This window comes from Doryrhamphus excisus, chromosome 15 (genome assembly GCF_030265055.1).
Source record: "Doryrhamphus excisus isolate RoL2022-K1 chromosome 15, RoL_Dexc_1.0, whole genome shotgun sequence".
NCBI classification, from domain to species: Eukaryota; Metazoa; Chordata; class Actinopteri; order Syngnathiformes; family Syngnathidae; genus Doryrhamphus; species Doryrhamphus excisus.
Window position 1 is genome coordinate 681,013 of NC_080480.1, and position 26,205 is coordinate 707,217.

The 26,205-nt window shown below is 44.6% G+C and overlaps 2 protein-coding genes, 1 long non-coding RNA gene and 2 other non-coding genes across 5 annotated transcripts; 3 read left to right on the top strand and 2 right to left on the bottom strand.

Moving 5' to 3' along the window:
- Window positions 1-1,836: 1,836 nt before the first annotated feature.
- On the bottom strand, window positions 1,837-16,787 carry LOC131103618 (sphingosine kinase 1-like). Its single transcript, XM_058050043.1, has 6 exons — window positions 16,655-16,787; window positions 15,179-15,738; window positions 10,190-10,339; window positions 6,863-6,957; window positions 6,652-6,767; window positions 1,837-5,163 (listed from the first exon to the last, which is right to left on the bottom strand). Exons 2-6 carry the CDS (start codon window positions 15,603-15,605, stop codon window positions 4,290-4,292), a joined length of 1,662 nt encoding a protein of 553 aa, XP_057906026.1. The 5' UTR covers window positions 15,606-15,738; window positions 16,655-16,787; the 3' UTR covers window positions 1,837-4,289.
- Window positions 16,280-17,245, top strand: LOC131103661 (uncharacterized). Its single transcript, XR_009119638.1, has 4 exons — window positions 16,280-16,557; window positions 16,723-16,771; window positions 16,959-16,993; window positions 17,170-17,245. It is a non-coding gene; the product is annotated as an uncharacterized LOC131103661 (long non-coding RNA).
- LOC131103599 (fas-binding factor 1 homolog) lies at window positions 16,775-26,154 on the bottom strand. The gene is made up of 29 exons (XM_058049998.1): window positions 25,826-26,154; window positions 25,722-25,752; window positions 25,383-25,430; window positions 25,271-25,316; window positions 25,018-25,087; window positions 24,759-24,849; window positions 24,454-24,525; window positions 22,867-23,028; window positions 22,651-22,774; window positions 22,393-22,526; window positions 22,214-22,307; window positions 21,678-22,133; window positions 21,544-21,618; window positions 21,405-21,475; window positions 21,074-21,126; window positions 20,946-20,993; window positions 20,399-20,524; window positions 20,194-20,294; window positions 19,923-20,129; window positions 19,664-19,771; window positions 19,376-19,515; window positions 19,192-19,310; window positions 18,714-18,836; window positions 18,466-18,642; window positions 18,203-18,379; window positions 17,943-18,080; window positions 17,791-17,872; window positions 17,601-17,725; window positions 16,775-17,338 (listed from the first exon to the last, which is right to left on the bottom strand). Exons 1-29 carry the CDS (start codon window positions 25,826-25,828, stop codon window positions 17,243-17,245), a joined length of 3,297 nt encoding a protein of 1,098 aa, XP_057905981.1. The 5' UTR covers window positions 25,829-26,154; the 3' UTR covers window positions 16,775-17,242.
- LOC131103868 (small nucleolar RNA SNORD49) lies at window positions 16,813-16,887 on the top strand. Its single transcript, XR_009119704.1, has one exon. It is a non-coding gene; the product is annotated as a small nucleolar RNA SNORD49 (small nucleolar RNA).
- On the top strand, window positions 17,020-17,089 carry LOC131103867 (small nucleolar RNA R38). The gene has a single exon (XR_009119703.1). It is a non-coding gene; the product is annotated as a small nucleolar RNA R38 (small nucleolar RNA).
- Window positions 26,155-26,205: the final 51 nt, after the last annotated feature.

The following is a 26,205-nucleotide window of genomic DNA, read 5'->3' on the forward strand; positions in this document are numbered from 1 at the left end:
TGGTTGAACTTCAACAACAGGAAGTGTTTTTGCGCACCCCTTCACAAATGGGAGGAGCCATGTTTTGCCAAAATGCAAGACAATTACTTATTATAAAAGCAGCTAAATATCCATTATCCAATAAGTCCTATCCAAGGATGACGGGAACGACAGCACCGAGTGTCCCGTGTGGAGTTGGGAGAAGACTTCCACTCACACGGCAGTTAGCTTGTCAACATGCTAGTCTTACATCGCACCCCCGTACTAGCCGGTCCCCCTCTGACCTCTTCTGCGGGTCAGACACATTGACAGAGTGGTGTGGAATTTTGGAGACACAGTGCAAAAGGGGGTTTACGTGCACCAAGTGCTGAGGTGTGCATAGAAATAAATACCCGAGACCAAACCTCACCATGGTGGGAATTGCTCTCAGTGCCGCTGTGGCCATTACCGCTACAGAAAGTGAAAATGCAAGCAAATACGGAGTTGACCCAGGAGTCCGTTCCATCCCTAAACCATTCATTAACCAAGACACTTCAATCTATGGAGTGTATTTCTATAGCAGGGAAACGGTGCAGGACAAAGTGGATACGGTGGCGGGACAGAAAAACAGGTGTGGCCGCCACTTTCCGGAAGGACCCATCTGCACCCATTCTAGCGACTGCTTGGGGACGCTAAATAAAATATGAGCTTCAGACTTCCCTTTCAAGCACGCCTCACTTCATTATTGCTACGACTTTAACCGTGTGAGAATCAATAGCGTGTCCTGTTTTTGGGGTTGATTCCACTTAGGAGCGGAGGGGGAAGGATGTCAAATTCACATGACTGACCTCCCAGAGTCTCTTCACGAATCCGCTTGGCTCCACGCTGACCCAAGAATACGCAGAACCTAGCAAGGCAAAAGGCAAATAAACATCAGGCACACAATGTAAAAAAGAGACTATAACAGACTTCGCTACACATCTTAAAGTAAAGCTAGGAGCTCTAAATGTCTATCATTCACCTACAGGCCCAAAGTCACTTTGTTTACTTCAGCTAACGCTAACCCAGCCTGGTATCCTGTGAAAATGTGGCTTCAATGTTAGCTAGCACCCACATAGCTATGCTAGGCCCTCAGGCTTCCTGTGTTATTTCCTGTTAGCAGGTGTTGTTTTCTTTGCTAAATTAAATGTGCTTTCTTGTGTGATTTGGTGTATTGTACCTTGTTTATTTGACGTAACATCACCTTCAATATTCTTTTCTGGAACATTTGAAGCCAAAATGGCATCCAGGTGTTGAGAGTTGAAGGTGAATCTGGTTGAATTAACGCTATCTTACCTTTCAGTGAATACTTTACCGAACTTTGAATCGAGTCGCTTTGACAAAATGTGTTCGAGTCAGAAAACGTGAAGACTATTTCAGGAAGAGCTTTTGTCGCCACCTAGAGGACAACGCTGTACATTACAGTACGGCTTAAATGACGTCACTGCACAAGAAAACATGATGAACCACTAGCGCCCTCTAACGGTGGAGGACCAATAGCATGCACTTTCGTACTATATTTGTGGGTTTTATTATTCAATTAAATATTATTTAATTCAATATTAAATTATTAAATAGTGTTTTATAGTGTGTCCGTCAGCTGAAGATTTTAACATGAGTTTTAAAAAGAATAAAAATAAATGAATTAAACATTTATCTGTGATCAAAACAAATGAAAATGAAAAGCAGATAATAAATATGCGCTTATTTACTATGTAAAAGTTTGCATTAAATATATCATAACTCATCTTAATTTCTCTCAATAAAATGTGCTTTATTGTGTACTAGCAAGGGTGATGTGTAAAAATGTCTAGCATAGGTAGCATAACAGGTGCACAACATTTCCAGTTGTTTCAAAATTTATTATTGTAACCAACATAAAGCATCATACCAAACAACAGCATACACGCCTCCTGTCCATTTCCCGGCACGTTTGATGACAACGCCAAGCATTTGACCCCCGTGACCTCCTGCGGCGAGCGGATGTCTGACTGACGACATGACACAGCAACACAGCATTACAGGCTCACAAAGAAGTTCATTGAACTAAGCGTCTTTCTTCCAGTCTGGCAATAACGCTCACTGCATCACCAAGTTTGACCTGGTTTCCGTGCGTCCTCTGTGAGAGGATCTCCTACATTATGTATCAAATCTCATGACAAAGACGCTACTCATTCTAATTGTGTTCAAACCAGTAAAATCATGTCAAGTCGTGCAAAAAGCCTGTGCGTTTCTATGAGAGGTTCTTGTAATTATGTAATTGACAATAACATGGTTGTCGGGTTGAGGGGGGGGGGGTCAAATCCTCATAGAAATATGCTTCATTTTCTAAAGACTTAAGTAACATAGCAGGAAAGTGTCAGCCTGAGGACAGTGCATTATGTAAGCCCACCAGGCCTGACTTGTACAGGCAGTCACCCAGTAGGGGGCGCCCTGGGTCCTCATGTGCCACCATGACCCAGCATTTGCATAGCTGACATCCACACCCTGTTGGAGATCTGCTTCAACACATTTGGTTACTAGCGTGGAGAACATGATGGTGTATTGGAAGCACATTGCTAGCTTATTATATTATATTATAGTATATATATATATTATTTATATATATATGATTCAAGTGAGAGCAGGAGAAAAAAATATTTCACTACACGACTGACCAGAGGCTGGGACATGAATGTTAATATTTGGCATTTCAGTTTTGGCATAATTATGTTTGCTTTTTTTATCTGCTGACTCGGGAAAGAAGGTCAGCCAAGACATACTATGTGTGTGTGTGTGTGTGTGTGTGTGTGTGTGTGTGCGTGTGGTAAGCGTGACCTTACATAAACAGATGTGTCGTGTGTCGATGAGCTGAATGATGATTCCGCTAACATTTACAGCCAAAAGGCTAAACAGCGCCCGGCTCCCCTGCAGCACTCGTGCGCCACACCAGGTATGTGTCTACAGCCTCACTTCCCGTCCCAATCAGAAGTAGAGCTCGTTAATAAGGACACATTAGGCGCGAGAGAGCTTCCATCTCCACGCGATGAAGAAACGATGACGCTACGGAGAACGTTATATGGACGCAGGTGTTGACAGACACCTTTTAATCAATTTATGAATCAATGGAGTGCTGGGCTAGACCTTTTCCAGGGTATCCGTGTACCCTTAAAAAGTCTTAATAAAAGTTTAAAAATATATTAGCAATTAAATCAACAATTTACCGGCTATTGATAGTTTTTAAAATATGCATACTACAGCAAATTGTACTTAATTATTGCCCAAGTCAAGCAAAAAATAGCTCAATTGAACTAAATTACAAATATAAGGCATTTAGAAGACGCGTTCAAAGACCTAATGATACTGTGTGTAGGATTCTACACTGGTCACTAGGTGTCGGTAATGCTACAGTGATGAGACAATAGCCACCGCAGGAAGTACTGTCCAGAACAGGAAGTAAGAAAATGCTAATGTGTGTGTGTGAGCCTACCTTATGTCTTGTTTGTGTCTTATGGTCTTCTATTATGTGTACCATATCGCGTAATGCAAGCGTAAAGGTGACTGTAGGGGTGTTAGTTCATGTCTAGAGGGCTCTAATCATGTTTAAAACCAGGTTGAAGGTTTGCAGAAATTCACTCAAGGGTGGCGAGGATGCTGGAGCCTATCCCAGCTGATTCGGGCGAGAATGACTAACTTGGTGTCCCAATACTTTTGTCCATATGTGTATGCGAACATGGGAAATTATGTTTAAGTTGGTTCAGTCTGACCGTGACTGTAGACAGGAAATGGAAGGGTTCAAGTCCTCTCAGCCTTAATCCTCCTACAGTATGTTTATGTTTGGGTGTTTCTCCACGACATCAAAATGAGTCAAATGATTTTCGGGGATGTCTGCCCGCTCCGCCGGAGGCTCGGGCTATTCCCTCCGGAATCTCCCCGGACGGGGAGGTGTGCTTCTCTCCATGTGTGTGCGCTGATGAGGTCGGACAGCAGAGTGCACGACGCGCTCCTCTGCCGCTGCTCCTCATGCGCGGTCGCACACATACATTATTCGAAACGTCCGCCAGGATCTCGCCGCCATGCACACCATCTCTGGAGCCTGGAAGCTGGGACCAGCCAGCAGCGAGGACGACGATCCGTGGCTTTGACCCTGAATCAGACGGGGGATTCAAAAATAGAAGCATGTTTTCGGTAGAAAAATAGAGGAATTCCCAGAGGCTGATGAAATGTCTTTGGCACTTCTGAAAAACCAGCAAGTCCAAAGGATCACCAGGGTGGAAAAGGCCAAACCAGAAGAAGATGACCGTAATCCGCCGTCATCCGTGTATGAGTCTGGCCAGTCCGGGGTGGATTTGAGCCTGAACCGGCCCGTATTCCACCGTCTCTCCGTCCACTGCGATCACGCCCTCCCGAGAGATGGGCTCCAGCCGCAGCGCCCGCACCTTCTCGTAGACCAGGTGGGGGCAGCCGCACGCTAAATGGGCCCCTTTCTCCATGGCCAGGAAGAGGCGCAGGAGCGCCGGTCGGGAGATTCCGGCGGTCACGTAAAAGAGGTGGATGATGCCGTCGTCCGCCAGGGCGCCGGGAACTGCCCACAGGTCCTCGGCCAGGTGAGACTGGTAGATGGCCAGCACCAGGACAAAGTCCTCCTCCTTGACCACGGTCCAGCTCTCTGGGAGCGGTTGGTCCAGGCCCGGGAGCAGAGAATCCGGTGGCTCTCTGGTTCTGCTGCCGCTTGGGATGTCGGGTCTTTTGGTGGTGACGGCGTCGTTGGAGGAGATGCTGATGGTCTTTGGGTTGGACTTGTTGCAAACGTGGTGCGAGTTCTGAGTCGGGGGGGAGGTCGGGATGAGCTGGCAGGGCAGGGAGGAGCACAGGGAGGGGTGCTGGGGTGTGGTGGGCAGGTTGGGCTTCTCCTTCACCGGCAGGTACGCCAACCTGCCCTGGTACACACGGAGAGTGGCCAAGCGAACGAGGGTGCCCATCAGGAAGCGGATGGCACCGACGTGTCGGTACTTCTCGCTCTCGATGTCCACGTCGGCCACAAAGCCCCACGCCAGAGACAGGAAGGAGAAGAGACGCTGCGTGGAGGCCAAGTGGATGGACACCAGGTCCAAGGAGCCAACCAGGCCCTTGCACAGCATGAAGCCACAACTCAGAAGCAGCTCCTCGTTCCAGGCGGGGGGCGACCTGGGGGACACAAAATGAAGTCAGGAAGGCCAGTCGTACCGTTTCGGACTTGGGTCGTTTGCTTGTGTCCTAAGTCTTAAGATATAAAAGATATATAATATAATATAATATAAAATATATATAATATAATATAATATAATATAATATAATATAATATAATATAATATAATATAATATAATATAATATATATATAATATAATGAAATATAATATAATATAATATAATATAATATAATATAATATAATATAATATAATATAATATAATATAATATAATATAATATAATATAATATAATATAATATAATATAATATAATATAAAAGATATAAGAACAGTCCTAAGCACAGATATTAAAGTGCAATTCCCAGACTATGTGGATAATCTAGAATGGATGGATGGATGGATGGATGGATGTTTAGATGGATGGATGGATGTTTAGATGGATGGATGGATGGATGGATGGATGGATGTTTAGATGGATGGATGGATGTTTAGATGGATGGATGGATGGATGGATGGATGGATGTTTAGATGGATGGATGGATGGGTGGATGGATGAATGGATGGATGGAGGTTGGTGGATGGGTGGATGGATGGATGGATGGATGGATGGATGGGTGGATGGATGGTTGGATGGATGGATGGATGGGTGGATGGATGGTTGGATGGATGGATGGATGTATGGATGGGTGAATGGATGTATGGATGGATGGATGGTGGATGGATGGTGGTTGGATGGATGGTGGTTGGATGGATGTTTAGATGGATGGATGGGTGGATGGATGAATGGATGGATGGATGGATGGAGGTTGGTGGATGGGTGGATGGATGGTGGGTTGGATGGATGGGTGGATGGATGGATGGATGGATGGAGGTTGGTGGATGGGTGGATGGATGGTGGGTTTGATGGATGGATGGATGGGTGAATGGATGTATGGATGGATGGATGTGGATGGATGGGTGGATGGATGGTGGGTTGGATGGATGGATGGATGGATGGATGGATGGGTGAATGGATGTATGCATGGATGGATGGTGGATGGATGGATGGATGGGTGGATGGATGGGTAGGTGGCTGGATGGATAGATGGATGGGTGGATGGATGGGTTAGGGTTAGCTTAACGCCAATGTCAACGAGTGTATGAATAATACACCCTGACTTTGCCCAAACTGCCCCGTGTTTATGCGGAACGTTAGAGTCGTTTAGGAGAACTTTGCTGCATATAATTTTAACGATGCATACACCGTCCTCTAAATTCTCTTAGGATTATGTTGACCAAAGACTCTTTGCACTTCCTGTCCCCGGAGGTTCTCCACTTATTACAGCGTTCCTTTGAGGTTATCGGCCACCTAAGACGACCTCCTGCCATTGTCTCCGTGCTCCGTGAGGAACGACGTGCCGAGTCAGCTCGGAGCGTAATTACACAAGAAGGAGATAAAGCACTTTAGCCCATAGTTGGGAATGACTGGTTAACGGAGCGACTCACTGGGAGTAGTGGTGCACGGAGGCAGCCAGGGCGTTGCCGGAGCCACCCGGTAGAATCCCCAGAGGGGTCTGGATGGCCTCTTGCCAGTCGTCACGCTCCATCAGACCATTTATCACCTGATTAGAGAAAGACGGGCTTAGCGTCATATCCATACGAGCAGTGCAATGATAAATAGACCGTTATGTCATCACGCCGCTTCTGGTCCAAGCACCTCAAAGAGCAGCCCATCCCCCGACATGATAACCAGAGCGTCCCACTGTGACAGGTCCGCCTTCTTCACCAGCTCCCGTGCGTGATTCTGGTGCTCTGCCGACATCGAAACATGGAAGAAACATGAGAGATGGAAGGAATACGGCAGGAATAAAAAAGGAGGGCAAGGGCAAAGACGGACAGGCACGCTTCCATCATGGCCGGGAGATTAACTATTCATCTTCCCCTCGTGAGGCCAGACATGCGGCATTAGGCTGTCCAGTTGTCCTTAGCGGCTCCGAGGCAGCTTAACTGCTCGGCAAACATCTGTGACCAAAACGTGTGTGTGTGTGCGTGCGTGTGTGTGTATGTGTGTGTGTGTGTGCACGCTTCCCATTGTCACTGAAAAACGGCAAATATTGTTGATCCGCGGTTGAAAACCTGACCGTGATAAGTCAATTCCTCATTTTTAAATTCATATTTTCAGATCTGTTTGTGACTTTTGAACATTATTAGAGCCTTCTAGACATGAAATAACACCCCTACAGTCACCTTTACACTTGTATTACCCAAAATAGTCAACATAATCACATAATATAAATAACATAACAACATAATAACTGCAAATACGCCATTTAAGGCATGAATAAGCCCAGTGCTCGGGGAGCTGAGTGTCGGGCAAACAGGAAGTGAGGTCAGAGCGTTCAGAGTTTTAGCTCAGCATGCGTTGGACCGGTAGCCCGTGTTAGAGATTATTGTGCCTGTTGTTCCGGCGATCAAGTCTGGTGCTTGTGTGTTTCACACAACATTACAGGAACATTACCGCCACCTTGTGACCAATGTGGAATACTACATGCCGGATCATCGCATCATCTTTCAATGCAATTTAGGAATACCATATATTTCTATTTTACTTCATTTAGTCTTTTCATGCTTGAAAATGTCAAATTGGATTGAATATTATAATATTTTGGACAAATTAGGTCATATTGAACTACAAAACAGACAGATTTATTTATGAATGTATTTTTGAAATAAATATGTAATAGAGTGAATCCGAAGAAATTGCAGCGTAACGTGGTTTGTTCAAGGTGTCATAGGGAAAAAAGTAGGAGCAATCTTCCATATCTTTTGGAAGATATAATAAATATGGACGAGCTCATCATCATGGCCCAGCAATGTCGTGCTGGCAGAATCGAGCTGTTTGTTGTTTGCGAGCGTGTGTGTGTGTGTGTGTGTGTGTGTGTGTGTGTGTGTGTGTGCGTGTAAATGGAAGAGGAGTGCAGAGGACAAAATTGTCAACACAGCAATAAAAAATGAAAAAGAGAAAGACAGGAGACAGCTAGATTGTCAGGTATGGAGGATGTGCTCCCACTGTGAGAGTAACCTAGCTAGCTGCAGTATTGATTGAGGGAATAAACACAAATACCTACCCCCCCCCCCCCCCTTGTGGGACCGGGGTACGTGTGTGTGCACAGCATGCTGTGTTGACAGACAGAGCGGCAGAAGGAGTAAACGGCACTCAGTAGCCGACTCAGCACTTTGAGGGCTGCCAGCACCCCCCCCCCCCTTCACCCCCCCGGCCGATGCATTACTGTACTTCCTTAGTCAGAGTCCCCGACTTAACACGCTAACCTCCACCTCACTTTCAGAGCTGGAGCCACAATTGGAATTCCTGCATAGATTTCTTGGAGGGATGTCTGATCATCGGAATTGGGTTAGGATTGATATTTTATATTATTATTATGAACAATATTATTTCATGAAAGCTGCTATTTTAAAAAAAAACGCTCTTCATTTCACGCAGGGGTTTTGTCATGTTACACATTACGGTATCGGATGATTTGGGGTGTGCATGTGTTCACATTTCAGGTCGATCCATATGGATAGATATCAGGTCTATACGTAGATATCAGGTCCATCCATACGGGTCGTTATCAGGTCGATCTATATGGATAGATATCAGGTCGATCCATGTGGATAGACATCAGGTCGATCTGTAGATATCAGGTCGATCCATATGGGTCGTTATCAGGTCGATCTATATGGATAGATATCAGGTTGATCCATATGGATAGATATCAGGTTGATCCGTAGATATCAGATCGATCCATATGGGTCGTTATCAGGTCGATCCATGTGGATAGATATCAGGTCGATCCGTAGATATCAGGTCGATCTATATGGGTTGTTATCAGGTCAATCTATATGGATAGATATCAGGTTGATCCATATGGATAGATATCAGGTTGATCCGTAGATATCAGATCGATCCATATGGGTCGTTATCAGGTCGATCTATATGGATAGATATCAGGTCAATCCATGTGGATAGATATCAGGTTGATCCGTAGATATCAGATCGATCCATATGGGTCGTTATCAGGTCGATCCATGTGGATAGATATCAGGTCGATCCATGTGGATAGATATCAGGTCGATCCATATGGGTCGTTATCAGGTCGATCTATATGTATAGATATCAGGTCGATCCATATGGATAGATATCAGGTCGATCCGTAGATATCAGGTCGATCCAAATGGGTCGTTATCAGGTCGATCTATATGGATAGATATCAGGTTGATTCATATGGATAGATATCAGGTCGATCCGTAGACATCAGGTCGATCCATATGGGTCGTTATCAGGTCGATCTATATGGATAGATATCAGGTCGATCCATGTGGATAGATATCAGGTTGATCCGTAGATATCAGATCGATCCATATGGGTCGTTATCAGGTCGATCTATATGGATAGATATCAGGTCAATCCATGTGGATAGATATCAGGTTGATCCGTAGATATCAGATCGATCCATATGGGTCGTTATCAGGTCGATCCATGTGGATAGATATCAGGTCGATCCGTAGATATCAGGTCGATCCATATGGGTTGTTATCAGGTCGATCTATATGGATAGATATCAGGTCGATCCATGTGGATAGTTCCTGTATCAGGTGGATTCATATGGATAGTTCCTGTATAAGGTGGATTCATATGGATAGTTTATGTATCAGGTGGATCCATATGGGATATAGATAGTTTCTGTATCAGGTGGATCCATATGGATAGTTATCAGGTGAATCCATATGAATAGTTCCTGTATCAGGTCAAGCGACTGTTGTGCCAATACATCACCTTTCAGTCCCGATGGTGTTGGAGACCAACATCCATCCATCCTTCCTCTTCTCATGAAAATAAGTGTCTCCTATCCCAAATCAAGCCAATATCCTGCTTCCTTTCCTCTTCCTCCACACTCACATTCCACCTTTATTTGAACCGCACTAGCAATACGGCTGATGTGTTGCCAGACGGCGCCGCCTGTGTATGAGTGTGTGTTGTCACCTGTGATGACGAGCTTGTAGGGGACGCCGGCTTCACTGAGCATGCCCTGCACGTGGCCGGTGAAAAGCTGCAGAGCCTGGCCCCGCCCACTGTGAGGGTTCACCAGTATCATGACTCTGCAAGGCCGTCGCACCGCCCAAGCCGTGACACCTGAGAGTCGGAGAGGGAGATGCTTCGTGAATGGACGGACAGGCGGACCGCAACATGACATACAGTAGGAAGATGACGTGATCTTAGCGTGTGTCGTCATCATGCTGTGGGTGCGTGTGTGTACGAGTGTGTATTTGTATGGCGAATACAACATCTTAAAGTGGAACAGAAGTACATCAATAACAATAACCAGAGGGGACATTTTACTTTGGGCTGACAAACCATTCAGAGCTTTTAATCACAATTAATCACCATTTGGAACTATAGCAAAATGAAGAGAATAAAGTTGGACATTTTTTGTGATTTTATTCTTGTAAATGTACGACTTTTTTCCTCTTAAATTTCCGACTTTATTCTCTGAATATTATGACTTTGTTTTTTATATAATATAAAATAATAATAATAACTTTTCTCATAGAATGTCCTAATAATAATGATTGTTTTCAATGTGATGCTAATTCTGGGTGCTAGTGAGCCGTTGATGTGTCTGCTATAAATGAACCTCCAAAAGACATATTTCATTTGTAAAGTGAAATAATAATAAAGTCGCAAATTGACAAGAATAAAATCATGAATTCACCAAAAAAATCGAATGAACATTCCGACTATTTGTGGCTGTAGTACACCGCCAGAGTCGACATGGTCACCACACAGTAACAGGAAAAAGGTTAGCATGGCTGTCTGTAGCGCCGACATGGATACCGCAGTCGGCACCTCGCCGAAGTCCGGTTGGCGGGGGCGGGACAGAGGTGTGATCCCGGCAGGAAGAGGGTGGAGGGAGTGTAAAAACAAACAGGCACCAAACCGCGCCCCCATTCAGCCACACACTATGCCATTGTCCTGGACTTGTAGCAAAGCACAATGTGGCTTTCAAAGACCGACGTGCGTCTGCACCTCCAGAATAAACCATCAGAGTGTCAGTGAAAACGCTATGGATCCGCTTTGGCACCGCGCAACCTGGAAAACCAAACCACGCTCCCGCCCTTCCATCATTGCCGCTTGGAGGAGAAATGTAGTTCATGCCGTGTTATGTGTCTGGATCTCACTCCTGTCCTGCTTTCCATGTCTATTTACTTTAGGATGCCGCCCCCCCCCCGTCTCACGTCACACCTTAAACGGCGGAAATGTCAGCCAGGTACGCCTACCGGACTTTAGCACGTCTGTTCAGGCGACTCGTATGCAGCCATGACTGGACGAACCAAAGGGAAAGACACTCAATGAAATCAACATTTCACTCTATGACGGCCTTCCACTAATATATGAATAACTCATACTGCTTCATTCAATATGTGCATATAATACATTGAAAATGTGCATATTTAAGCAAATTGTGCATAATATTTTTTCGTCGCATTCAAAGAGGCTGAAAAAAAATAATTTTGACGAGTTATTTATGATATGACTTAGGTTTAATTGTAGCTTTTTATATAATTTTATGAGTTATTTATGATTATTTGATGTAGTTATGGGCGGCACAGCGGTCGAGTGGTTAGCGCGCAGACCTCACAGCTAGGTGACCAGGGTTCAATTCCACCCTCGGCCATCTCTGTGTGGAGTTTGCATGTTCTCCCCGTGCATGCGTGGGTTTTCTCCGGGTACTCCGGTTTCCTCCCACATTCCAAAAACATGCTAGGTTAATTAGCCACTCCAAATTGTCCATAGGTATGAACGTGAGTGTGAATGGTTGTTTGTCTATATGTGCCCTGTGATCGGCTGGCGACCAGTCCAGGGTGTACCCCGCCTCTCGCCCGAAGACAGCTGGGATAGGCTCCAGCACCCCCGCGACCCTTGTGAGGAAAAGCGGTAGAAAATGAATGAATGAATGATATAGTTATTTCATATTTATGGTGAACTCCTCAACATCAGGCCGCACGGTGGACGAGTGGTTAGCATGTAGGCCGCACTGTCAGAAGATGGGGAATCTCCGTTGGGGAAATTTGTGCGGAGTTTGCATGTTCTACCCCCCCCCATTCCAAGAACATGTTAGCATGTTAGCTTCATTGATGAGTCCATAGGTATGAATGTGGGTGGGATTGGTTGTCCAGGGTAGAGAACCAGTTACTTGTGATCATGAGGGATTCTACTGGAGTTGGACCAGGAACATTTGGCGTTCCTCAAGCAGCAAACACGGGAAGAGCTCAGGGGGTGGGGGGGTGGGGGTGTACCCTGTTAACATCACCAGGCTGAATGGGAAAAGGGGGACCATGGGGGAGCAGGTCGGGGGGGTTGACAGGCCATCAGAGCAGCGTGTCACGGAGACGGAGACCCAAGAAGCCTCACGGGAGTTTGAGATGCTGGATGGGGTTAGAGGTCATCTGGTGACGCATGTGTGTTTACCGTAGGGCGTGCACACACACACACACACACACACACACACACACAGTGAAACACACTCAGTCCGACTGACAGACCACCGATAGAGTGGAACAAATGCTTTCATTCAGTTTTTGGCGTCATCAGAAAATCCATATAAAATAATGTCGATCCAATTAACTCAAAATATGAACGTTTCTAGAGAACAATTATAGTTTTTACGCCAGAAACAATGTCAAATACGTTTAACAACAATCCTTTACCACTTCCTCACAAGTGCCACGGCGAGTACATAGAGGTCCGGGCCGCTGCTGTGTAGATTATTTCCTCAGTTGATTAATCTGAAGCTTGTTGTTTGCATCTATGAATTAATCGGTGAGGCCTTAAACGGCCAATCAACAGGAAGCCTTGGCAGTTGGGCCGCAGCATAACAGAGAAGACAAATATTGGATTACAGACTAGTCGGCTTATTTGGGTTCCTCCAATGCAAAGATCATCGCTCGTGAAGAGCATGAATCCATTCTTCTGGAGTTTGCCGTTTTATTTCTCACTTGGAAACGATCTGACAAAATATTTTCACTTTGAATCCTCCGGCAGCAAAGCAGATGAGGTGAGATGTAATTAACTTTAGGAGAAATACTCTATAGGGATTAGGGACGCACGCGACTTTCATATGCCCTCTGTGAAGGAGACGGCATCTACTTGGCTTTGGGATGCCAAGCAAGCTTAGAAATGGAAGATCTGCGTGCGGGGAAAAAATCTGCTTGGTGATATTTAACCCTCTCCGCAGCCGAGATGGAGCTTTTTGGAGGGCGCCTGGAGGACAACGACGGGACGGAGTTAGCTCTCGGGTTCCCACCATCGGCCTTCCTGTGGTCGGCTGGATCTACAATATCTTATTCCGTTTATTGGTCTTCCAGCCCCACACTGTCCTCTCCAGGAACATACCCAATGAGACACGGGGGTGAATTCAGCTACCAATGGAAGCCCACCTTTGATTTGGAATGGTTATTATTATTATTATTATTATTATTATTATTATTATTGGAGTAAATTCTCCCTTTCAAAGATGATCATCTCCCTTTTGGTCATGACACTGGCAGAGAGCTATGATAATAATTACCACTATAAAGCTGTACTTTGACTCGTAGCTGCAACAATTAATCAATGATTAATCCATTATCCAATTATCTGAAAATTATAATTTTTTTTATTTGAAAACTGTAAATATTATTGGATTTCCTGAGTCATCCCTGAAATGACCTATCATCTGAGTGATGGACATTGTCTCTCATAATAGAAACAACATCTTTTTCTGGAATATTTCAACTTTATGCTTATAAAAATTACGTTTTTTTTTCCCTCAAAATGTTGGGACTTTATTCTTGTAAAATTACAACTTTTTTCTCGTAATGTTATGACTTTATTTGACTAAAATTCTACCAAATTTTCCCAATTTTGTTTTTTTTTCTTAACTATTGCAACTTTGTGCTTCTAAAAATGTTATTTCTAATAATTATTATTCCCCATAATGTGACATTTTATTCTCATAATATTATGACTTCATTCTCTTCATATTTGGACTGCGCTTTGGTCACCTCTGTTCTCGAGTCTAACCGATTAATCAAAACAAGCTTCAGATTAATCGACCAAGAACACAGTCGTCATGTTAGCCCTAGCATGAGTCCAGGTCTCCACCCACAACAATAAACAATAAACAATAAACACTTAAACCAAAGAATGCTTTCCATATTCCTGAGTCATCATCAGCCCAAACGACTCTCGTATTCGTATTGTCTCCAGGTTAATTACCATCTCATTGGCATCCAGGATGAGACGCTAATGAGATTGGAAGACGGCAGCGGCGTTCCCGATGAGGAAGGGACCTCATTAGCCAAGCGGCAGCGAAGGATGATAATCACTTGCGTGTTTTCATGTGATTTTGCACACGTGGACAATAAAGCCGTGCTCTTGTTGACATGTGTGGGCGCTGGCGACGTAAACAGACGGCGTGGACTAAAGTATCGGGACACCCGATGAAGGTTGAACATGAAACTGGCAGGACTTAGATTAGTCAGCGTACAGCTTCCTCCTGCAAACGGGGGGGGGGGGGGGGTCGGGCTTTGTGCCGATATCGGAAATGACCCGTTTCCCGAATTAACCGCAGCTCACCGGTGATGGCGGCACTCGTGCAGCCCCAGACTAGGCATGACACAATTATCTTGGTGCTCACGTGTTGTCAGGTGTTAGAGACTCAAAGGGGCGTGGTCTATTGTCATCCATGGTTACCAGGTAGAGTCCCAAGCCTCCTATTGTTTTCTCGATTGAATGGGCGGAACAAGTAGAGCAGGTTTTTGGTAGCCAAAGAATTCAAACTTGTTTTGCCAAAAGGGAACTTAGCAAATGTAAGTCATCTTAGCGATGATTCCTTTGTTGAAATAAAAGAACTACTATGAAGGTTTAGCAATGAAAATAACTACTATTGGGGTTTAGTGAAGTTGCATCCGACCGAATAACCTCGCTCACCAGCTTTCCGGGGAGCCTGCTGCACCGAGGCGTCCCTGATGGATCGAGCCCACCTCTCAGCCTCCCGCAGGTTGGTCAGGGCGTCCTGGACCAGCGCCACCCGAAAGCACTGCTCCACTCGCTGGCGGGCCACGCCGGCGCTCATCCAGCGCCGCTTGAACGGGTAGAAATAGGCGGTAAAGTAGGCGCCGACGTCGGCGCCGTCCGCCGCTCGGTACGCCCGGCAGCCGACGCAGTCCGTCAAGTTGAGGACCACCTTAGTTCTACCGGGGGACGACGAGATCCTCTGGACGGTCAGAGCGCTCTCCGTCAAGCTCACGGAGTAGCGGACCTTGTCGTTGAGCGTGTCCGTGAACTCCCCGTAAAGCATGCCCACGAAGCCGTTCCGCTGGCGGGGGGGCTCCGCTTCGGGGCCGTCTTTCTCCATCCCGGCCGGGCCAGTGCGAGGATGGCGGCGCGGTGCCGACTCCCGAGTCCGACTCCGAGTACCCTGCTGCGGGACGCTGTGAGAGGCGGGACACTTCTGGTTCGGAGTCGCCCCCTAACGGTCAAAGGTGTAACTACACAACACGGAGCATGAGGTTGAAATAACAAATAATAACTATTGAGTATTGTTGTTTCCCAACTAATCAAGAGTATCATCGGATCCAATCGCTCAGTTAAGCAGTTGTCTCTTAAATGTGTTTGTAATGCTATATCGCAGCTTTATATGCTTTTCATGTACATTTTAGCATTGTGTTCTCCGTTTATCAGTAAAATTGACTTAACTTATTTCAATAGACTGACAATAAAGCTTTTGTTCCCAAATGTGTACAGTATATGCAACACATTTTATGAAAAAGTATGCCTTTAATGTTCGTTTAGGAATGTTTATTACTGTGTTGTATGTTCAGCAAATCTTATGATGTGTACAGAGCATAACTTGAAAAAAACAATAACATAAGGTCAATAATATTACTATTTTCGGACATTATAAATAGCTTCTTTTTGAAATTACCAATTTTTGACGCGGCAGTTTCTTATTCTTTGAGCACCAGCTTTAGCCACGCCCACCTGAGTACGTAGATTGTGACGCATCCGCCAAATAAAACCAGATCGCGCGAGACTTCCTGTCTTTACTAACTCCTTGCTGTTGTAGAGCAAGAGTCTAGGTTACATCGTCCACGTTAGTCTACCGCGGTTTTTATACGTTTATATGATTTTCTGTTCTTCCATGGCGTTAAGTGAAGCATACGACCCGGCGTGAAAAGCTATGGTTTTGATTCGAACTTTAAATAAGAAACTACGTGGAGTTGTTGCATGGGCTAGCTTGTTAGCTCCAAGCTACAACGCGACCAGCACGTGGTCGGTATGACTTCCGGCTAAAGTTCTGTTTAAAGGTGAGGTTATCACCATTGCCTCAATGTTTCTTTGTGGATGTGATGAGTTTTGTTATCCCTGTCTGAAGATAAAGTGTGGAAAACAATGACAACTGACCAGCAGTAGACTTGACCGGTAGAAGCTGGTTCCTGATGTTCCATCACTGACGACATGTCTGGTTTCAGGTTCCCGCTCCAGATGGTCCCATGTGTGCCTGAGGGGGGTGTTGCTGAGGTTTGTACCACAATATTTGCCGTGCCCTGCTTTTTCCTCGGTTCTAGGATGATAACTGCTACATAGGAAGTGCCGTCTGATGCGATAACTGACGATGGCTAAAAGCTATTCTGAGAAACAGCCGTAGCGTCACGTTTATTGTGTACAAGGCGAACCCTGGATGACAATGGGATGTTCCTTTTTACAGATGGAGGATGTGCCTGCATGGGAGGATGTGGCCAGGTAATTGTCGTTAAACTCGCATGTAATCAAGCCATTGATGATACAAGTTATCCCTGTCTGAACTTAAATGTGGAGTCATGGTAACCTGAGGCTTGATGATAAATTAAATGCCACTTGCTGGTTTTAGAAATGCTATTATGATTGTAAGGTTTCCTTATTTTGTACCCTTTTTTTAGGTGGCATTCCTAAGCTGGGCGGCGCAACCTGAAGATCCAAGTTCAGATGGGAAACAAAATAAAGTTTGTTGATTCACACTGCCGGAGTCCAGTGTGATTTGTTCTGTCTGTAAGACTTTTTCTTCAAATTGTTGAGGAAGATCTGCTGCTCTTGCAGGTAGTCATGGTCCTGTGGGCGAAAGGAATGGTTGGGAATGGCAGGGCTATCAAAATGTTACTTTGAGGGCTGACATGGAAAAATGAACGGATACAGGGGTCTTTTTAAATTTTAGAAGATGCTATAGGCCTTTGGACATCATGCAATAGAGCGCTTGTAAGATTGTATTCAAATGTTTTTAATAAAGAGATGTGTAACTTCTGTTAAGAAATCCATGAAGCAGTCCTGGTGCAATGCCTCATGTCCCCAAACGGTGCACATGATTGTCCCTTACCTTGCGTGCATTGTACTTCCATATAGCCAGGTGTGCCTGGAGTGCCACGGACTGGGAATTGGGCATTGTCGTAGTGGGGTTGAGGGGCGGTGCCAGTTTGGCGTCTGGTATCACTGAATCACAGTCTCCGGATGAACAGCACAACTCGTGGTTAGCATAATGCTGTCATTCAAACTCAAGGCTTTCTTACCTGGTAAAACGGTGGGATTGCTTTGTGAGCCGTGGGGTGGCGGCTTCTCGGTCGTCTCCTGCTGATTAGACCGTATTCGCTCCTACAATTGAGAAGTGATTCCAAAAGTTCCCAAAGTAGTTTTTTACATGACAAATGTTTTCAATGAACACCTGAATTGTACGTTGTTCTAGCTGCCTCAACCTCTCGATCTGGGAATGGACGGTTCTTAGCCTTGCCTGGTGCTCGGCCTCCACACGTTTGGCCTCCTCCAAGGCTTGCTGGCCTTCCTCATACTTTTCTGCTGCCATCTGCAAACAATGTAGGGTATTGTTACCAAGGCTGTAAAATGAGTCAAGTTTCCAAATGAATGAGTCATGATTATTGGCCATTTGAAGCTATGTCTGGAGGATATGAAACATGATTGATCTACCTTGCTGAAGGCATCAACCTCCTGTGCTCGGATCTTGAGCCTCAAAGCGGCACTGCTAATTCTTTCTTTTTCTCGATCCAGTTCTCCTCTGAGTTGTTCCAGAGCTTCTTTTTCCTGTGCCACGGTCGTCTCCCTTTGTTTCAGCTCTCCGCTACGAAGCTTCAGATCAGCTTGCTCCTGCAGTGGCAGAAAGGAGGAGGTTCTGTACGCAGCATTTGGGGTTTGGAACCCGGTGGATTTGCTGAGAACCTGTTTGAGATCACCTGTGCGAGACTCATAATGGAGCCCTCCCTCCTGTCCAGAAGAGTACTGACGTCCTGTTCAACTCTTTCCCGCCTCTGTTTCTCCTGGGCATGGAAGATGGTCCACTCCGCCGCCAGTTTCCTTCTCTCCTCTGCACACTGCTGCATCACCGACTTCTGCTCCTCCAGTAACGCACTCTGGCGGGCAGTGAGGAAGGAGTGTCGGGGAACGGAATCTAGAATTTGGGTCTTGATCAAGACAGCCTCACCTTGGCTTTCTCCAGCTCCTCTCTCTCCATGTTCATCTGCATAGTCAGGGAGCGTCGCTCTTCTTCTAGGCTTTTCACAGAAGACTCCACCTTGGCTTGCTCTGCTGTCACCTTCCAGCGCTCCTGAAACACACAGGAATGGTCAGTGTCTCAGCAGACAGAATGGGGGGGTGGGTCCTTTGGAATATATACCAAATACAAATACCAGTAATCCCAAACCACTCTCTCCACTTTAAAAATATATTCATGACTAAATCATGCCGTTTTGTGGTTGAATACAGCTTATCCATCCATCCATTCATTTTCTATACCCCTTATCCCCACTAGGGTCACAACGGGGTATGCTGGAGCCTATCCCAGCTTGGGCGAGAGGCAGGGCACATTCATATATCATTATCATTTTGTTTTTTGTTTCTGTTAAGACTCAAACGTCTTTAGGTTAGTGCCTATTTACGTACCTTCGCTCATGATGACTAACCTTCTCAAGCTGCCGCTGCTGTTCATTGATCTGCGTGTCCATCCTGGAAATGATCTCCTTAAGGTAAGCCTTCTCCTCAGCCATTGCTTTCTGCTGTTGAGCCAAACGCTCCTGCATGACTGAAACAAACACTTGCAGGTGACCTGATCTGCTTGTGCATTTAGATAATTGTGCGTCTCCATACTTCGAAGCTGCTCATCTCTGTGCCGCGCCCCCTGCTCCAAGCCTTGGGTTGTGTGCTCATGTCTGCTCTCAACCAGCGTGGAGAGATCGCCCAGACGAGAAGAGAACTGCTCCATCTGCTCGATCACTAATGTCAGAGACCTGGACGTAGAAGGCATACTCCTATAACAACACAAATTATTTTGTGCACTCTGTCGTCGTACAATATTGATGCTCTTGTTTCCCTTTCACATGAATTATACAAAATACACAAACAAGCAAAAACTAGCTAAATAAATAAATAGAGAACCTGGTCTCAGATGTTGCACTTGTTACAGCATCAATCTCCTCCTCTTTTAGCCGTTTCAGTCTATGAACATGGTCTTCGTGGTCCTTCTTCATCTCCATAATGGATTTCCTGGATGGCAAATAGGAATGATGCTTTATGAGTGATCGTGATGCAAGAAAGCATCGTACCGTACGACAACAGCTGTACATGCTTCATTGGACGCAGTGCTTCTCTTTGCAATCCAAATCATCGTTTGGCACGGAAGCGATATCAGGTTTACCTCTGCAGATCCCGGAGTCGCTCCACATCTCGGTCTTGGTCTTGCTGGAACTGGGCCAGTTTACGCTGGTAGTGAGCCTGCAGGTCTGAGCGCTCCTTCTCGGCCGCTTGCGTTACTGCGGCCAAGCGTTCAATGAGGTCTTCGCTCTCCTGACGCATCCGTGTCTCCCGCTGGGCTGTGGATTCTTCCAGAAGCTTCACCCGAGTTCTGGGAGAGAAGATGTTGAAAGGTCACACCATTAAACCCAAAGAGTCAAATTAAATTGACATACTTGTGTGCGTTTTCCATCAGTTCCATGTCTTGTTTATGTCGCTGCTGGGCGCTCTCCAGCAACAACTGGCTGTGGTCTCGCTCCAGCTGCAGCGTCTTAATCTGGGCAAGGACACACAAGGTTTATGGGTTGTAATCCCATCCAATCACAAATAAATTAGCTCGACAGAAGCATTCGCCGGTTGTGTCCTACTGTGTTCAAGCACCTGTCCCTCCAGCTGAAGGATGCGGGCCTGTAGATCCTGATCATCCCCAGGTTGCTGCTCACCGAGTCTCTGCAGGCCCCCGACGTCCAAAACACCTCGGAGCCCCAGTAACTGTGACTGCATCATCTTTCGGGCAGAGACAGATGAAATAACTAAGTGGTAAGATGTACATACATACAATAAAAGTCCTCACTGTGTATTTAGCGTGGCTATTTTACGATGAATTGAAATAATCTTCTTGTTTTTTATGTGTCGCCTTGGCTTCGGCTGTATTGTTTTCTTCATTTATTTCATAAACGTAATGCTGAATGTCAAACTGGATGTGTACATGAGGATGTGATGAATGCGACGTGGTTTGATTGAAATATGACTGAATCCATGAATAGAACTATGTGTAATTATTTCTATTCCCATGTTCAATTCAATGATGAATTATTGACTTATTAACAAAAAACATGGCAGGCAATTTTAATTTCACAAGGCATGAACATTTCCTTTTTGAAATAACAACATAGCAAACAACAACACTGAAGTATCAAGTATTTACCTGCTGTTGTAGTATCAATTGCTGCAGGTTATCAGCTGAAAGTGCCATCTGCTCAGAAGACAAGCAAGGAAATGAAATGCTGTCATCATCTTACATGTCTGATGTTCCTTCTGGAGAAACAGTAATACCTGTTGATGGGCTGCAGGTGATGAATTGGGGACGGGGTTCTGCTGTGAAAGTACTGAAAAAAAGGCAAAATATAATGTATATACTAGTATATGCATACATTCCAAGCACATCTGAATAAAGAATGGGTTGACTTGTTACGTTATCAAGACATGTTGGACAAGTCCATGCTAATAAACCATTTTGTCTTGGGGAAAGCATTCTGCTGACATAAATATGGGCTGACCTACTGTATCTCAGAAACTGTGAGCCAGGTCTTCTTTTACCATATTTTGGATGAAATCCCCAGAAAGGGCTGTAAGAGCAATACTTTCATCAATAAGAGGAGGATACCTTGTTTGGCTCTCTGGTCTTTATCAGGTCCGGACTGTGAAGCGGGGCTAGCCTGTCCACGTGACAAGCTGCTATGTTATGAAGAAGAAAGATGAACAAGCACCGTCAGCAAAGCAAGAATTCTACAACCATAACTTACCCAGCATCCTTGGAGGATGACGATTGTTTCCCAATGTTTTCTCCGCCCCTACGGGTTTGGGAAGTGGCCTCCTTGCTGAGAACAAGATCATAACAGTTGGGTCAGGAAAAACAAGATGAATATATCAACATTACCTCACAAGCAACTCCAGGTCCACCTCTTCTCCCAGGCCTAAAAACTGCTCCTGCTTGGAGACTTTGGCATCGGAGTTCGAACCCGAGAAAGACTTCTTCCTGCTAAGAGCCCCCGCTAGCCAGTCGTCATCATCATCCTTTATCTTCCGGCTTCTGGTAACATCAGGCTTTACTACTTTGGTGTCGGTCAAAGACGGGACGTCTCCTTCTGTTTTAGTCGCAGGGACTCTCTGGCTGCCCGTCACAGAGGACTTTCTCTCCAATAACGGTGAGAAAGGAGCTTTTGGAGACTCCGGGGAAGTCTTCTTCTCTTTGAGGTCATCTTCAAGGTCGCTCTGCTCATCATTTGCCTTGAGACAGAGCCAGTCGGCCGGGTTACGGGGTCGCGGTCGGGAGGTCGTGGCAACGGGCGGCTTCTTTTCTGGGGTGGCAGCACTCACGTCTTCTGCAGAGAATCTTTTTTTTAAGGCAAACTAGTATGAAACTAGTATGAAATCTTTGGTGGTGAAGCTCAAACACGCTGGGGGCACACACACCTGATGGACTGTCTGCGCGACTGGGGCCCTGCAGGGGTGGCTCCCACGGTGGGCTGATAGGATCCAAATATCAGATCATCTTCTAAAAGGGCTTCTGAGCAAAGGATCGATAAATGAATGCTGAATCATGGATGTGCGGGGATCCACTGCATTCGGATGTGACACATCGCACATTTTACCGTTTAAATTGTAGTTCTGCCGTGACGGGGGGTGGTCCTTCTTGGCGCCCGGGGGTGTCCGCTCCACACTACGAGAATTTGAATTCTCTAGAATATCATCCAGCCTTGTTCGGTATCTCTGGGGATGCTCACCACTGAGGTAACACATGAGATACAAGACTAAATATACTTATGGGTGTGATAGTAATCGGCCAAAGCAAGCCAAGCATTTATTGAGGACTTTAGAACTATCACTATAACAAAAAACAAAGCAGTCACCTTTCCCGGTTGGACCAAAGCACATTGTCTTTTTTCTGTGGATTCTTGTTATCACTATCCAAGCCAAGGTCGTCAATTAAGTCATCCTTGTCATCGTCAAATGTGAGTTCACTTAGTTTCTTTGCTGTTTTAAAAACCACAAAAAGAGGAAACTCCAGCATGTAGCTTTGACATGGGGGGAAATATAGGATTCTGGAATGTAAATATGAGGCTTACTGGTTTCCTTCTTTTGGGAATGAGATGTTGTAGCCGGAGGTACGGCCTTTTCAGGTTTGGTGGCCTGTGAACCGGATATGGCTCGTGTCTTGCTTTTATTTGTGGGTAAGCCATCCAGCAGGTCAACAAAGTTATCCGCCTCATCCAGGTCATCATCAAGGTCTGCAAGGGAAAAAAAAAAAAGAGACTCTGCTAAGTTCAGATCAGTCCGAAAATGTAAGTGGCCCCTATGCACCAGGTTGGTGTTTTAAACCCCCAGCATGAAAGCTGGTGTTGCACAATAAGAAAACTAATGACTCTTCATGAGTTTTTTCAGTGTCTACATTTGTATATTAAGTCATGCAACATTGGAATATTAGTCATCTAAACATTGTGGTGAATCATTGTAATGATGGAAGAGTAAATTGATAAATATCTTACCGCCCCCCCCCCAAATGCAGCCTTTTTATTATGATATCTCGATTTATATGATGATACTGCTAAGTTTATACCTGAGAATGAAACACCAGCACCACCCATTGGTGAGATGCGGGACTGCCCGATCTAGCTCTTCCCCCCTCAGATGTAGCCTACTTTGTGCTATACAAACAAATACACAAACATCATGTTTATTTGATGTGTTTCACCAAGTTCAGGGCATGAAATGAGCACAATTCCGTCACTTAGATTTCTAGCCACGTCATTCATTAAAGCCACGACGTTTAGGCTACCTGGACGCTAAGCTAGTTGACGGCGGTGCTTTCTTCCGGCAATTCCATGAAAGCATTTGGTTTGGGATCAACTGTATCAATAGCGACTGGGAATGTAGCCAAGTGTAAGTAAGTTGTTTAAGTCCTAGGTGGGTTCAATTCCACCCACATTGGACCTGCTTTCCTTTTACCAATGCTAGGTATGTTGGACTACAAGCTAGACATAATCAATGGAACTCCGATAAGATTCACCCCGGAAACTGCATAAGGTTTGATCATTTAAATGCCACGAAATTCTATATTTCTTTGTAAATGTGACCTATAAGAACCTAATTTCCTCTTTGTAACCAATAGCGGATTAGAAAAGACCGGTCATTGTAATGTAGAGTTCAAAACACTGTAGTCTGATCACTAGGACTATGTAATCTTGTATCATTAATATCATTACATTATTATACATATTGGGATTTATGGGTATGATTCCAGAATTCCAAAGTGTTCACAACTTTTGGCTCCACATATTTATGAAAATGAATACATGCAGAAACGTTGCATTTAGATGTGGAGGTCTAGAACTTTCTTTTGTTAAAGGGGACCTATGATGCTGATTTGTGGCCCTTTGCCTTGAGTCAGGTACTCCTATAGAGCAGCTACACACCATAACCCGCACAGGAAGTATTTCCTTGGATTGCCGAAACTGTTGTTTTCTTTTATTCACTCTTTATTACACTCTGAACCCGAGCGTTCTGAGACATCTTAAACCTCTATCAGGGCTCAAATACTTTGGCATGGTTTAACACCACAACACAATATTCTAACTACTTTTATAGGCCAGAAACGTGGAAAAAAGCATCATAGGTCCCCTTGAAGTTGCACAATGACCCCATAAGAGACTCACCAGAGAAGCTGAACTTCTTGGTCCGTGCTGTAGATGAGGTTATCTTCTTCCCTTCCATGGTAGCGTCATCTGCTTGCAGGAAAATTAGAAATGTAAAAGGTAGTTGTAACTAAAGGTCCAAAACGACGGTTATTATCAGAGTTTTCCTTTATATACCACCACAATGAAATGCATTATGGATATTGGATTGGCTTTAGGAATAGTTAAGGGATAGTGTATTAAGAGTATTAAGGCAAAATCATAACAAACACTATTAATACTGAATATACTTTATTGTAGTGTAGGGTCATTTAGTGTAAAAGTACCTGAGTCCCCAGGTTGGATATCATTTGTAACTATTTCTGGCATGAAGCCTTCATTATCAGGTGATGTCTCTGCAGGAGGTGAATTAGCTTCCTGGTCCCAGTCCAGGGATAAACAAATCCATCATCAGTCAGCATGGAGAAAGACAAGAAAAGAACATTAAATACTTAAATAAACATCAAAACAAGAGTGAAGTGAATATCAATAAACATAAAGCATAAATAATTGACAATAAATGTACATTGATACAGCTGCACGTACCTTAACATCACCTTCAACGGTCCTTACCTCCTCTGCTAGCATTCTGAAGATGTTATCACCATCAGAGGAGCTGGAGGAAATGTTTTGTGTTTTATTAGAGATGCTTCATATCGGCTTTCACACTAATAATGTCCAGAAATTCTTCCTCAATGCAGGGGTTGTCAATTATTTTCTGTCGTGGAATCTGGACCGTGCCATCTTCAAACGCTATGGAGCTACAGCCAGAAGATATGATTGATATCAATCAACTTACCCATGTGGTAATCCACCATGTCCTAATTGTCTTCTTACCCGGAATTCTGTTGAATGCAAGTATAACAACATGACAATCATACTGTTTCCGTCCCACGATTGATATCACTTACTGTTATCATTAAATGAGCTGTCAAGGATATCGTCATCTCCGAATGAGCCTAACCAGAGGAAAACACTTTTGGTTGGAAAAACAGCACTGGAGCATCACTATCTGCATTTATTCTAATTCTTATTTTCCCCATTTAAAAAAATATCAAGTAGCCCCTTGCGTACTATTATCCTTTTGGGAGCAACACTGCAAAACCAAGTCAATTTATATAAATATTAAAGTATGCTAATGTGTATATGTTTAAAATCAACAAGAATAAATCACTCAATTGCTAATCATGGTGGCTGGGAAAGAAACATTAAAACCTTTAAAAAACATTCCTGAAACGGGAGAAACTTACTCTTAGACGGTCTTCCCTTCGTCTTAGCAGCCTGTATTAAAATATACAATAGTATCAAGTTAAATGATACGAATAACTCCAAATGCCTCATTTAGTTTGTTTACCATCACAGCAGCTAGCTAGCTAGCTAGCTACTTTAGCATCAATCTGATGAGGCGTCTCTCGTCTCCAATGGTGATGACGCATGTAAAACATCCGTGTCGGGTTAAATCCTAATGTCACACGCAGTGCTCACCGCGTCCTCCATTTCAAAAATGATTAAAATAAGTTTGACAACTGTATGACGTAAAACGGCGTTCTGAGGTAGTCTGGGCTTTATTTGAGATTTGAATTGGCAGAAGATGTGCATTTCCGGTTTTACGAACCGAGAGGCATTGTGGGTAGTATAGTTCTGTTTTGGTTTCGCTAACAACCGCGCAGACAAAATACAATTTAAAGACGATTCTTGAAACGAAATTATATTTTGTTATTTGGAATGTTTTGT